Source organism: Saccostrea cucullata, unplaced genomic scaffold (genome assembly GCF_032062105.1).
Source record: "Saccostrea cucullata isolate Sc308-1 unplaced genomic scaffold, CSIRO_AGI_Scuc_v1 ctg22242, whole genome shotgun sequence".
Lineage (NCBI taxonomy): Eukaryota > Metazoa > Mollusca > Bivalvia > Ostreida > Ostreidae > Saccostrea > Saccostrea cuccullata.
In genome coordinates, this window is record NW_026918995.1 from 1 (window position 1) to 15,366 (window position 15,366).

At 32.3% G+C, this 15,366-nt stretch overlaps 2 protein-coding genes across 2 annotated transcripts; both read left to right on the plus strand.

The window, feature by feature from the left end:
• Window positions 1–201: 201 nt before the first annotated feature.
• Window positions 202–7,340, plus strand: LOC134276826 (uncharacterized; the record flags this gene model as incomplete). The annotated part of the gene is made up of 4 exons (XM_062759119.1): window positions 202–205; window positions 292–365; window positions 6,821–6,892; window positions 7,064–7,340. Coding segments are annotated over 4 exons (417 nt in total), but the record flags the coding sequence as incomplete, so codon positions are not given.
• Window positions 7,341–8,336: 996 nt separating this feature from the next.
• Window positions 8,337–15,169, plus strand: LOC134276836 (uncharacterized; the record flags this gene model as incomplete). The annotated part of the gene is made up of 11 exons (XM_062759127.1): window positions 8,337–8,394; window positions 8,805–8,945; window positions 9,382–9,461; window positions 9,555–9,626; window positions 9,973–10,096; window positions 10,705–10,845; window positions 12,401–12,474; window positions 12,626–12,697; window positions 13,831–14,011; window positions 14,875–14,978; window positions 15,067–15,169. Coding segments are annotated over exons 1-11 (1,120 nt in total), but the record flags the coding sequence as incomplete, so codon positions are not given.
• Between the last annotated feature and the right edge of the window lie 197 nt (window positions 15,170–15,366).

The window sequence follows — 15,366 nt, forward strand, 5'->3', positions numbered from 1 at the left end:
TAGCAAACTAGTAAGAAGTTTGCAGACACTGTGTGAATCATTCACAGGATGAACCTTAATCATCATTTTTGTCATCACCTGATCCAAGGGTTCATCTGTTCACACTTCATAAATTAATGCTGTCGTCATGGCATATATTCTGCAATCTTTCAAACCACATTATGTCAATTAATGAACTAATTCAACTGATTGCATTTACAGGATGGTAAAGAAAAATTTGGTGCTGGATCGGCTTCTCTGGTTAATTGTTGTTTTTTTTTTTAAGAGTGTCAAGGTTTCTTTTTATTTCAGCAGAGTGTTATTCCTGTGACCATGTTAATGAAACAGAGCAATGTAACCAGACCCGAGTTTGTGATAAAGGGGAGGTAAATAAATACATAAATAATCATCTTAAAGCAACATAAATGTGATTGATGATTGAAACATTTATAATAATGTTATAGTGTTAGAAATGCACATTCATAACTGTAATTCACCGTCATAATTAGGTCTTTCCACCTTTCTGTGGAAAGACCTCTTGAAATGCTTCTGTTTATTAGGTCTTTCCACCTTTCTGTGGAAAGACCTATTGAAATTGTTCTGTTTATTATTATTAATATTTTTATTTTTTTTATTATTTTTCCGCCGCATGTATTTTTGTTTGAAGATATATCGAAAAGATTTATAGTCCATAAGAATGTACTCTGTAAAAGATTATTGCAGTTCACCCTGCGTAAATGAGCCTTGACCCCTTTCGAAGTTATTGCCCCTTTCGCAAGAAATTTTTGTTATCGCTACTTCTCCGAAACCATAAACCGCAGAGATTCCAAACCTTTATTAATGTTTACGACTGACTTAGTAGACTCTCCAATCAAACATTGCGAAAGGATTCGTAAACTCCTATAATGAATTATTGCCCCTGAATGCTTGCAATGTTTACAAATATCAAGAATTTTTCTAAAACGACAAGGCGTAGAGACATGGGACCAACTGCAAAAGATTCATTGACCTTTGACCTTAAAATGGAGGTCAAGGTCAAAGGTCAAGGTCATTCAAAATATGTAAAATTACGCATTTTTTATAGCTTTTTTCTTTGCAACTTTAGTATGTACTCTTAAAACCATTTTAGAGATTCCATGCGTGTCCCCTAAAATTGAAACCTCTGAAAGTTAGTGCCCCTTTCAGTGTAAACCCTTGTTATCGCTACTCCTCCGAAACCATAAACCGTAGAGGTACAAAACCTTCAACAATGTCTGCGACTAATTTAGAACACTTCTCATTCCATTAGTGCGAAAGATTTCCTAAACCATTTTAAGTAGTTACTCCCCCTGCAAGGTTATGATGTTTACGAAGAACTAAAAACTTCTTAACGACAAGTCATAAAGACATGGGCCCAACTGCATGAGATCTTTTGACCTTTGACCTTGAAGATTAGGTCAAGGTCAAAGGTCAAGGTCATTAAAAAACTAGAGAAATTGTCGATTTAAGCTTAAAATCCAAATGACCTTGACCTTTGACCTTGATATTTGACCTCGACCTTTGACCCCTTACTCAAAAAGTAATAAAGAAATATTCATTACCTTTATCTACATTCAGCTTCAAGTGTTAATCTCAAGTTTATCTCTCTCTTTTCTTTTTTTTTTTTTGATGACCTTGACCTTTGACCTTGATAAATGACCTTGACCTTTGACCTCTTATTGACCCAAAGGTCTCAATCAAGCTTAAGGTCGTTGAGGTATTTGCAACTCTTACTCTAACAAATGCTTATACCTCCCCCCCCCCCCCCTTTAAAAAAAAAACCAACAGCAGCATAGAAAAAATGTGTACAAGTCAAAAGTCACGATATATCGACATAAGATTTGGAGTAAAAGCAAGAAGAGACCTTAAAGAAAGTGTCCTGAGAGTTTTAAGGTGAGTCTCTAAAATATAATGAAATTCTAGTGAAAATCGGCAAAATCTGCATTTTTTTTTCTGTCTGAAATTTAGTTATTGCTGAGCATAAAAATTAATTAAAGCCCGTATTGGCTATTTTCTGCAATTGTTGTTAATATCATTCGATTCTCCTGCTCTATTACGACATTTTAATGCCAAGTATTCTTGCGTTCTTTAATGTATGGAATTTATTTCAATTTTATTTGGATTTAATATGAATGAAATGAATCTTGATTTCATCTGAAATTTGATTTTTTTCCCCCTAGAATAACACAATCCCAAGAAATAGCGACTTTCAGCATTGATAGTAAAAAGAAATGCACGTTTATTCCCTGTGTTTCCCATCTAGAATTACATGTTTGGAAATTTATTTATGCTACTTACATTGAATTTCATGTCTATATCGGTCAGGAATGTTAAAACCCGAACCCGATTCTCTGTTTTCCTTTTCCATAATTACAAACTGCCTTGCATCTCTCGCTATGTTTCTCACATACTCTTAAATAATTTATCGCCATCCATTTAAAACATTAAACAACTCAAATCGGATATTTTCAAATATCTCTTTAATACAGGTATAATGCACATATGATGAAGGTACACATGGGACTTTTCACAACGTTTTCACTTACGCTTCCGTCTTGATGCGCAGTTCAAATGCATGTTATTCATATTAATAGCTATATCATAATTTTAATCAGACCTTACCCCTTACATCTTAACTCGAAAACAATCTCATTCAAGCTCATATATACACATAGGAGCGTGTTACAATGTTTTTTATGTGCTCTCTTTGCGTGACCAATGAATTGCTGCTTATCCCCGAGTCGACTACAATCTAGGAAGTCTGTTTACGGTAAAATTATACCAACTGCGAGCCCGATCTAAAATCCTAGTAGAGAAATGAGAATTTTGCTGTTTTATTTATTTTCTTGCTTTTTTTCCTATTTTTTTCAGCCCAAATGATATTGAAACACTTAAAAAGGTGGAAAGACGTCTCATTGTTCTCTGAACAATTAGTTTACTAGTGTTTTTATTAGGTCTTTCCACCTTTCTGTGGAAAGACCTATTGAAATTGTTCTGTTTATTAGGTCTTTCCACCTTTCTGTGGAAAGACCTATTGATTTCCTTCTGTTTCTTCTTTTTTATTATTTTTCCGCCGTGTGATTTTTTGTTTCAAGATTTATCGAAAAGATTTATAGTCCATAAGAATGGACGCCGTAAAAGATTATTGCAGTTCACCCTGCGTAAATGAACCTTGACCCCTTTAGAAGTTATTGCCCCTTTTGCAAGAAACGCTTGTTATTGCTACTCCTCAGAAACCATAAACCACAGAAGTATGAAACCTTCACTAATGTCTTCGACTACTTGAGAGGATTTTTCAATCTATTCATTGCGAAAGGATCCGAAGACCCCTTCCATGAGTTATTGCCCCTGAAACTTTTTAAATTTTACAAATAATTAAAAAATTTTAAAACTACACGTCGTAGAGACATGGGACTAACTGCATAAGATTCATTAACCTTTGACCTTAAAATTCATGTAAAGGTCAAAGGTCAAGGTCATTCCAAAAATGAGAAATTTAGCTCTTTTTATATCTCTTTTGTCTTTTAACATATATTTAATGTCTTTGCATCATTAATATGTACTCTTAAAACTGTTTCAAAGATTTCATTCTTTTCCCCTAACATTAACCCGTTTAAAAGTTATTGCCCCTTATGCGAAAAACCTTGTTATCGCTACTCCTCCGAAACCGTAGACCGTAGAGACACCAAACCTTCCCTTATATCTTAAGGGTCTTTAGGCCTAATTTCACTGTATAAGTGCAAAAGGATCTGATGACCCCATATAAGAGTTATTGCCCTTTAACTTCTTTGTACTTACTATTAAACCTTATAACTTAAAAACTATAAGATGTAGAAGCGTGTGGTCAATTGCATTGTGACCCTTGACCTTTGACCTTGAATATTTTTTCAAGGTCAAAGGTCAAGCTCATTCTTTTTTATTATTTTTTTGAATTTTTTTATTTTCTATGCTTTCAGAGAGTTTTGGTTTCTTTTTAATAGAGTTTATTTTTTACGAGTCAGATATAAAACAAATTTGAAATTCAAAGAAGGTGGAAAGACCTCTTATTGTTCTGTGAACAATAAGTCTCCTAGTTATTATTCTTTTTTATTAGGTCTTTCCACCTTTCTGTGGAAAGACCTCTTGAAATGCTTCTGTTTTTTATTATTCTATTTCTCACCTTATGTTTTGACACCTTAAGACTTATCGAAAAACTTTATAGTTCATGATACTGGATATTTAAAGTTATTCCGAAAAATGACCCCCCATGTTTTAACTTGGACCCCTTATGCAGTTATTGCCCCTTTCACCGTTAAGCTTGTTATCGCTACTCCTCCGAAACCGTAAACCGTAGAGATTTAAAACCTTCACCATTGTCTTCAACTAATTTAGGAGGCTTTTCAATCTATTCATTGCGAAAGTTTTCTTTGACCCCTTCAATGAGTAACTGCCCCTGAAAGTTTATAAATTTTATAAAAAACTAAAAATTTTCAAAACGAGAAGTCGTAGAGACATGAAACCAACTGCATCAGTTTCATTGACCTTTGGCCTTTAAATTCATTTCAAGGTCAAAGGTCAAGGTCATTCCAAATATGAGGAATAATTTTTTTTTAATAGCTCCTATATCCTTAAACATATAATATCTATTTTCTGTCTGTAATATGCACTCTTCATAGTCTTTTGAAGATTCCATTCTTGTCCCCTAAGATTGACCCTTTTAAAAGTTATTGCCCCTTGTGTGAAAAACCTTGTTATCGCTACTCCTCCGAAACCATAGACACTATAAACATCAAATTTTCACTAATGTCTTAAGGGTCTTTAGGCCTAAATTCATCGTATAAGTGCGAAAGGATCTGATGACTCCTTATATGAATTATTGCCCTTTAACATCTTTGTACTTACTATTAAACCTTATTACTTGAAAAGTATAAGTCGTAGAGGCATGGGGTCAATTGCATTGTGACCCTTGACCTTTGACCTTGAAGATTTTTTTAAGGTCAAAGGTCAAGGTCACTTCATTTTTTTTTTAAATTTTTATTTCTTCTTTATTTATCCTTTTAAGACAAATTTTGTTTTCTTATTCATTGAATTTAATTTTAAGGAGTCAGATATAAAACAGAATTGAAATTCAAAGAAGGTGGAAAGACCTCTTATTGTTCTTTGAACAATAAGTCTCCTAGTTATTATTTTATTTCTGGAGATGTTTTGAAACCGCAAGACTTATCGAAAATCGTTATAGTTCATGATAATGGGTATTAAAAGTTATTCCGAAAAATGACCCCCCATATTCGATCTTTGACCCCTTTCAAAGTTATTGCCCTTTACGCAAGAAATGCTTGTTATCACTACTCCTCCAAAACCGTAAACCGTAGAGGTATGAAACCTTCACCAATGTCTACAACTACTTGGGAGGACCTTTCAAACAATTCATTGCGAAAGGATTCGTAAACCCCTTCAATGAGTTATAGCCCCTGAAACTTTTTGAATTTTACAAATAATTAAAAATTTTCAAAACTAGAAGTCATATAGACATGGGACCAACTGCATAAGATTCATTGACCTTTGATCTTAAAATTTAAGCAAAGGTCAAAGGTCAAGGTCATTCCAAAAATGAGATATTAAGCATTTTTTATATCTCTTTCGTCTTTTAACATATACAATATGTCTTTGCATTTTTAATATGTACTCTTAAAACTATTTCAAAGATTTCATACTTGTCCCTTAAGATTGACCCCATTAAAAGTTATTGCCCTTTGTGCAAAAAAACCTTGTTATCACTACTCCTCCAAAACCATACATCATAGACACATGAAACCCTCACTAATGTCTTAAGGGTCTTTAGGCATAACTTCATTGTACAAGTGCGAAAGGATGATGACCCCTTATATGAGTTATTGCCCTTTAACTTCTTTGTACTTACTATTAAACCTTATAACTTAAAAACTATGACATAGAAGCATGGGATCAATTGTATTATGACCCTTGACCTTTGACCTTGAATAATTTTTTCAAGGTCAAAGGTCAAGGTCATTCAATTTATTTTTAATTTTCCTTTTTCCTAAATTTTAAGACAATTTTGGTTTCTTATTCATGGAATTTAATTTTAAGGAGTCAGATAAAAAAAAATTGAAATTAAAAGAAGGTGGAAAGACCTCTTATTGTTCTTTGAACAATAAGTCTCCTAGTTACTTTTTAGTTTGACAGAGAGAATTACCGGTAAATTTTCTAATGGTAAAGTTATTACATGTATTTTGCTATTTCAGGGAAACAGAAATCTAATTCAATATTCGTAAGCTTTCCTATGTCATTAAAATGAAATATACTTGGAACACAGATGTATTTTAAGTTTTGCTTGATAGAATAGTTTTTTGGGGCGTTACACTATTTAAACCGTGGATGTTAAACAAACAAAAAATAATACATACATTCAAAGTACACTTTGGAGACATGCAGGCATTCGTGATATAAGCGATTACCAAAGCTTGCAATTTTTGTATGAATATAACAAAGGCTTTGTGAAAATATTTGATAATGGTTAAATATAAGCCAAAAAAACTGATTGCTTTTCAAAAGTGGGGTATTCGATGTTAGATGTCATATTTGGTCTTCATTTGAACCGTAACTGTCATTCGATAATACACATTTTTGAAATATATTTGTTCATCAACAAGTTTTTTTAAAAATATATACCGGTCCTTGAAGTGAAGAAAAATAAATGAAAAAGTAATTTTAATATTTTAATTTATTTGAATAAGAACGAAAGACATAATCTTTACCATATCTGATTTCACCTCATCAAGGAATAAAAACATGAAAAAAGCTTATCAAAAAGGTTCTTTTTCAGGTTTGTTATACAGTAGAAACACTTGATTTCAAACTTCAACATGGATACAGAATGGGATGTCTACATCACAAGGTATTTCAGACGATTGCTTTTTATTTCAATTGAGTCCCAGGTCTTGTCATTCGATGCAGTTAAAAGTTAAAAATAAATTATGGAAGCTTACATAAATATTGTACTCTGCTTTAGATAAAAAGTACTCGAGTAAATTTGATTTTCAACACTGATTTTGTTCTGTCTTTGAAGATATGTGACTCTCTTGAAACACAAGCAGGCTCGGTTTTTGGTCGACGATCTGATAACATCGAACTGTCCTTAACAGGTGGTTGTTGTCATGGAAACCTTTGTAATCACCATAAATTGGTTCCCATCTCCACAACAACCAGTGCACCAACGACAAAGGTCCCATGTCGAAACTTAGATTCTAGGTGCACTGACTTTAGTTTTATATCCTCCATTTGCTTAGATCAAAGCAGTGCAAGATTATGCCCCCATGTTTGTGGACTTTGTTGAATTAAATTATTCCCTATCAAATATTTACATGTTGTTTGCTTGCTTGTTTGTTAATTATGTTCATATGGATGCTTTTATACTCAGTTTTTAAGAGAGATTAGTGGCACGCTCATCACGCATTGAAACTTGTATGCATTGTTACTTGTGTATGTTCTTTTAGCAAAATACATATTCATTGCATTTGATTTTGAACAAAAACCCCGAGAAAATACTAGATAGGTATTCAATAAAAAACTTAAAATACCATATAGACATATTCGCAAAAATATATTCACGATGAACATTGAAGACGATGAATATTTTAAAGACATTTTCTTTTTTTTATGTACAAGGTATTCTACAAATCACGTGTTCAATAATTCAAATCGTTAGTATTTTCAAATTTGGTAGACATTTACCATAAAAAGTATATATATATATGAAACTGTCGCGCGGGGAAGCTTCTTAAGATCAAAGATAAGGACTTCACTTTGTTTCCCTTGGTTCCACATGACGTAAGCTATAATGGACGTTATAAAAGAGAAATTAAGCTAGTAAGAAAATATAGACATAGCCATTGACAAAGAATAGAAAGTTGAGGGGACGTAGAAAATATTAAATTACCTATTACACGATTTCTTGAAAAATCCTCACACACTAATTGTGTTATTTAATTATTTAGATGACTCCTGTATGAATATAAATCTTATATATATTGCTTATTCCATTGTTTGAATATCCTTTTAAACAAATATAGCATTCAAGAAGAATTTACCATCTCGTAAAAATTCATTTTACATTTGCTGAGGAACCTTCTTCACTACAGAGAGAAATTACATTCATAAATGCGTTTTTAAAGTCTCTTTTTCAGCTGTTTAGTTCTTTTTTGGGGTGGGGTGGGGGTGGGGGTGGGGGTCTGAATCATCAGTATATTGAAAGTCTACGATATACAATAAAATGTATATCTAAAAACAATATAATAACACTTACACGAATATATATCTCAACAATTGTTCTTATCTTAATCCGTGAATTTAATCGTGATAACTTCTACAATATGGCTGACATGTGGAAGGTCATTGTTGGTGAGTCTTTTGTATTATTTACACACACTCAAACATATCTCTTTTCTTTTAAAATCTTTTGAATTTAATATTACAGAGAAAAGAACACAAATATAAATTCAATACGTATTTATCTTATGAAAGAGGTGTAAGTTTTATTTTGTCTGAAATTCTTTCAAGTTCATGTTTTGAAAACCTGAAAGTACTTGTCCAATGGCTTGACTCTTTTAGCTTTATTCCTTCATACACTCCTTACAAAGAATACTATATTGTGTACCATGTTCTAGGCATTAATTTATGTTAATTACACATCCATATGCTTTGAAAACGTATTTTTGATCCTCAAAAACATTCATTTTTAAAAAGTTTGACGATTGTTTTTCCTGATAAATATCTGGACCTTTTAATTGTTCTTGGCCTCTTCTATGAAGGCTTGATATGCCTCGCTCTGACGTGTTTTGCCTGTGATGACATGGACACAGCAGCCTGTCAGCGTCTGGCCTCCTCCAAACCAGACATGTGTAATGACACATGTTATGCCTCTATATGTCAGCGGTACTGTGGACTATGTCGTGAGTACTTTACAATGCGTAAAATGTTATCCATAACTGTATAGTTAGGGATTCTCCTATGCTAAATTTTTATTTTCTGGTATAGATCAACACAAGCGCATTTGTAGGATATAATTTTGATTTTATCTCACTTAAGTTATTCTTAAAATTACAATTCGACAAGAACACATCTTATGGTAATTCTAAAACATATGTCACGTTTCTACAAAATACTTTCTTTGTAAATTTGGAAAGGTGCATATAAAAATACGAATGAATACGCGAAGCTTGTGGAATATTTTTCCATTATCAGAAGAATGACCCTTTTTTTTTATCTAAAATGCATCATACATATGAAATAACTGATATTTCTTTTCAATATGTCAATTTACAAATAAGGAACCATTAATTGCAGATTGTCTCAAACCAGTACCTTAATTTTGTTTTATCCTTACAGCACTGAAATGTTATTCCTGTGCAGATATTTCATCAACACAGATGTGTAACAACACCATTGAGTGTCCAAGCCAAGACTACGTAACGAATACTTTTATTTAAGACAATTACTTATACTTTTATAAAATAAGAAATTGCCTTAACAATTTTCCTGTTTCATGTTTTTCTTTGTAGCAATGCATATCTGCAGCATCCTTCACAAATGATTTCCGAGAAGTTTATAAACTAGGCTGTGCCCCTAAGGCGGTGAGTGAACATTTTTTTTTTTTTTTTTTTTTTTTTTTTTTTTTTTTTTTTTTTTTTTTTTTTTTTTTTTTTTTTTTTTTTTGTTTACAAATATTAATGAGTAAATACAGCTTTTTATATGTTGGCCATGAAGATATATTTTTGATCGATATAATATCATATACAATACACTCTTAACAAATGATTGAGAAGATATTTGCCTCCCATTTGTCAACATATGAGTATATTTAATAAGAAAATATTACAATCAAAAATAATTTCATTACTAAGTCTAAATACCTAAGCTTACTACAAAATTAAGGGATTTATTGTAATGACCCCAAAAGTCCTTGTTGTCATTTCATAGGTATGTTCTCATTATGGAAAACGTTCATTGAGTAAAAGAGCAGGAACTTCCTGTTGTACATCAGACCTCTGTAATCACAATGACGGCAGCAAGAGAGAGGTGAAGGTCAAATCCTCTCAAACAGGTGCGACGTTCAATAAATATTTAAGAAATTAAGAACCACGTTTTGTAAAACAACTTTTTGTGTGTTAATTGTGTGATTTTTTCTGTTATCGAAAAAAGATAGAAATTTATGATTATTCATAATTGTGAAATTGTAAGCTTCTTTTTGATAAAAAAAAATCCTCTCTTATTGATCACAATTAGTTATTTTCAGTCTTTAATACTGGATTTGAAATATTGTACGTGTCACACATTATTGTACAATTGAAAAATTAAATTATCAAGCAATAAATGTATTAAATCTTGTTTAAGCACGATAGATTTGAGTTTTATCTTTCAGCAATGACATCTAGCCTCTTTCACATATTGCAATTGACAACACATATTTTTTTCATAAAGTTCAGCAATGTTTGAAAATATTGCTCATGTTAAAATTTGAATAAGACTTCAAATAATTATCATTTTTTAAATAATTTTGAAAACAAAAGTTATTTATGTTTGTAACTAAATGTTAAAATATAAATCAACGATTTTGAATTTGTTCATTTTAGAATCATAATTTAAATTGCGATAGTTCCTAGTTATCAGTTTTTTGTTGTTTTTTTTTTTTGGTTTTTTTTTACTTTAAAGCTGTCAGGCGTCAGAGTGGATCCTCAGTTTGTGCTGACGCCGACAATCTGGCTTGTACCTTACTATTCACCGTTAATACCCACATGTGTAATAATGACTGTATAGCAGATCATATCTGTCCAAGGCTGTGTGGAAAATGCAGTGAGTAAGAGTTTATTTTTCTTGGAAAAAGGTGAAATATAAGTATTAAAATTGAATGAGCAACTTCTGCGAAATACTTTTAAATTACGGGCAAAATTTAACTTTATCGGAATTATTTAAAATGAATATGCTAAAGTCTAAAAGCTTATGTTAAAGGCATTACTTTCATAAACTTATATACAGTGTAGTAAACATTTTATACAAGCATTTTGTGGTTTTCATAGAGTTTTACCAATAAACTCTTGTAAGTAAATTCTCTTTTGAATCATTTTTTTTAAATGCAGAACCAAACATCTTCAAACATATTAAGTTAATGTTTTAAAGAACCTGAAGTTTTTTATTGACAATAACGATAGGCATCTTAATATTAGTGAAAAATTCTCGAGAGGGATATTAAGCGACATACAACCAATCAATCAACACTGTAGTCTTTAAAGACCTTTAAATACCAGGCCCTCCAACCATCTGTTGGACGTTTCCTTCTCCTACATACCTACTCCACCCTTGATCTTCCTATGGGTCCGTGTTTTACCCTGTTCTTGATTAATCCCCCTTGTCAAACATATTTTACTTGAACTCCAATAATCATGATAATGAAAGGATATTACGAAGACATCTCTTTTTTTCTTTGTGCATCTCCTAACTTTGCGGTAACTTCTTTCTCAACAATGGTGCTTAAAAACTGTTGTTCATTGCGTGGACCGTGAGGACCACGCTGTAATAAGCGAGGTTAAACCGGATGCCATGGGCAAACGACATGCGCGAGAATGCTAGAGAGTTTGCACCTGAGGTAACTTGCCCGTAAAATAATTCGCCTTATTCGAATTAAAATATGCCATTCTGTGGCAAATCGCGCTTTTAAATCTACATATCACATTTACATATTCATTTACTTTTACATACAAACTAAACATTATTCTTTGGTACAAGCATTTTAAGAAGTTACAGTATATAGATACATATGTAACTTAATAACTTGAATGAAAAACGTCACTCAACGACTAGTTCTAGCTTTAAAAAGATAGAACAAGTTTTCATCGGCATTAGTTTTGTGCACCAAGGCTCGCAAAATAATTTAATATATCAGCAATCCAAATATCGTTTGATAAAAGTCTGTAGTATTTTAATGTGTGTGTGGGGGGGGGGGGGGGTCCCAACAAAAGAAATCTGCTTACTACAGAGCTGTGCTACTCGTGAACCACCAGACCGCTGAAATAAAAAGGCGAGTGTCATATTTTTTCCATGATAGATTTCTTCCGTATAAATCCAGAACAGGTGTCAAGTAGTATGAGTTACACACGTATCAAATTAAATAAATGATAAAACTAAATGTCGCTAATCAGAGATATATTTTAACAATTTTGCTTTGAGACTACAATCAGTCATAATAGGCAGATGATTGTAGAAAATGTGAACAAACCAACATGAATATTTCCTACACCTAGAAATGTTCTTAATTGAATTTCAGTTCGAAAAAAGATGCATATGGTCCACGTATTGCAGTCCTTTTTTAAAGGACGGCAACTTGTTAATTACTGTGGTTACCTGTTTTCAGGCGAGTGTTATGAATGTGAACACGTGTCTTCAGCCGAGAATTGCACTGTGTCACGTGTCTGTGATCCTGGAGAGGTGAGTTTGATTAAATATTTCTATGATAAGATAATGCTGAAGTCCTATTTATCAGATGGCTACTTTTTATTTTTGAATATTTAAGTTCTGATCGCAGTGATCTGTTCAATGAAAATATCTTTAAAATTGATCTTATGTTTTATTTATTTAGGTTTGTTACACACTAGAAACATTGAATTTCAACCTGGAACATGGCTACCGACTTGGATGTGTTCATCAAAGGGTAATTATCTTATTTCATATAAAATTTTAGTAACTTTCCGCCCTCTAAAAAGAACATTGTTCATGTTATACAAGCATGCTGTAGAAATATTGCATGTATAAAAGATTTCTTCCTATTATTATATTAGATATTATTTATGAATGATAATGAAATATGAACCTCCTATGTATTAATATGTGTTAATTAATATAAATATTGCTGAAAACAAATCAGTTCAGTGCATTGTTTATTTCAAAACTTTTATTACATTTTTTTCTATAATTATTCCTTAATGGGTTCCGAGCTTTTGAACATAAATGATATCTTGCTAGTTATGTTACTATTTCTATCAGGCATTTTTAAGAACTGAGTTCGATCAATTTGAGAATAGAGCCTGGAACAGCTACTGGTAAATAAACCGATGTTACATGGCTTTTCACAGCTTAAAGTTTTCATTTCTCAAATTCCCTGATCATTTTGATAATAATGTCTGCAAATGAGGAATGTCAAATCGGTCAATATTTGGTAATCGGTTAGTCGGACGTTTTGCGATCGAGCGGACTTTAAACTTTTTTTTGAAAATCTTCAATTACATGTATTACAAAATATATCTTTACATAAGTCGGTAACAGCATATCTATACATGTCGGATTCGGTACCGTTTACTAAATAATTTCAAAATGATTTAAAATAGCATAACATACATAAACGATCCTCAATGAAAACAAAATTTTGAATCAATCCAAAAATTAAGGACTGCAATAGGTGAGAAATACTGTGTACCAGGTGATTGGTCATTATAATTTTGATTTTAGTATTCGATTCTCATACGTTCGATCGAGTACCCGATTAACCGGGTACTCGTTGACATCCCTATTGCAAATACAACATTTTGATTCGTCGCCTTTTGACCGTCTTGTTTCATTTAAATTTTTTTGTATTCTTGATTTAAGTACGAATTGCTCAGTTTATCTGATCAATGCAGAGGATTCCAGGCGGGTGGACAAGAAATTCTTTCTTAGCACTTGATGTCACTTCTGGTGTTTCCCGGGATTCCTGTTCTAGCCTTCTTATGTTTTGTACCGTGTACAGAATTTCTGAGATTGATCACGGAACTTTATTTTTTGATGTCAAAACTCCTCTCACTTCTTTAGATATGTGACAACCTGCATACACAAGCAAGTTCTATATTTGGACGACGAGCCAGTTGGAACCCAGAGCTGTCATTGACAGGAGGTTGTTGTCATGGAGATCTGTGTAATCATCATCAACTGGTCCCAGAAACCACGCCCCCTCCTACAACGCCCACAACAGTCCCAACAACCACAGCCAGAGGTATGATACTGATAAATAACAACCACTGATAGAGGTATGATACTGAAAAATAAACAACCACTGATAGAGGTATGATACTGAAAAATAACAACCACTGATAGAGGTATGATACTGAAAAATAACAACCACTGATAGAGGTATGATACTGAAAAATAACAACCACTGATAGAGGTATGATACTGAAAAATAACAACCACTGATAGAGGTATGATACTGAAAAATAACAACCACTGCTAGAGGTATGAAACTAAAAAAGAACAACTAATGCTAGAGGTATGATACTGATAAATAACAACTAATGCTAGAGGTATGATACTGGAAAATAACAACCACTGCTAGAGGTATGATACTGAAAAATAACAACCACTGCCAGAGGTATGATACTGAAAAATAACAACTAATGCTAGAGGTATCATACTGAAAAATAACAACTAATGCTAGAGGTATGATACTGAAAAATAACAACTAATGCTAGAGGTATGATACTGAAAAATAGCAGCGACTGCTAGAGGTATGATATCGGAAAATAACAATCACCACTAGAGGTATGATATTAAAAAATTCTTAATTCGTCTAGCTACATGTAGTTCTATAATAAGCGGGGTAAGGAACAAAATGAATAAGGTGAGCTTTTATTAATTAGTTTGTAAACAAATTCATTAAACTTGCAAATATTACTCTACATTTCTTTTTTGTAAACGTAATTACAAATCAAAGAAATATCTTTTTATATGTGTCTCGAGTATTAAGAATATTATGACAGCCGTAACATTAATTTTATGTGAACTTCATAAATTAAAAGCAAGATTACCGGTACCTTTTATGATGAATTCATAAGACAGTAAAAATGATTCATCTTTTAGTTTGCAAATACAACTCGAACAGATGTCCATTTACTACTGACTACACTTATCATAACGAATGTTACCATACAGGAACGACAAAAATGTCTTGGATACAAGCAAAGGTTAGTGTTAAGTCAAAAAATGACTGCACTTTTTAAAGTTCAAACGAAATCATTATAAATGATTTATTTCCATTTTTCCTTATTTAAGCACTACTGTGAGTCGCAGTGTGGACACCTTGCGACGTTTAAGGACCCCTTGACAATGGAACGAATACTTCGTTCTCTCACCTCTCATCATATCACCACTCATGGTAATTTTTAACGGATAATTTATTTCTTTGATTGTGATCATCCCCATAAGAAGATAATTAATTAGAAGTCGAAAATTGCAGTTAATTTGTAAATATTTTGGTTAATGTTAATTTAATGATGAATCTCAAGAATCATGATCCCCGGTTTCAGAAATATACCCAATACACTATTCCTTCAATCCAAATACACTTTTATA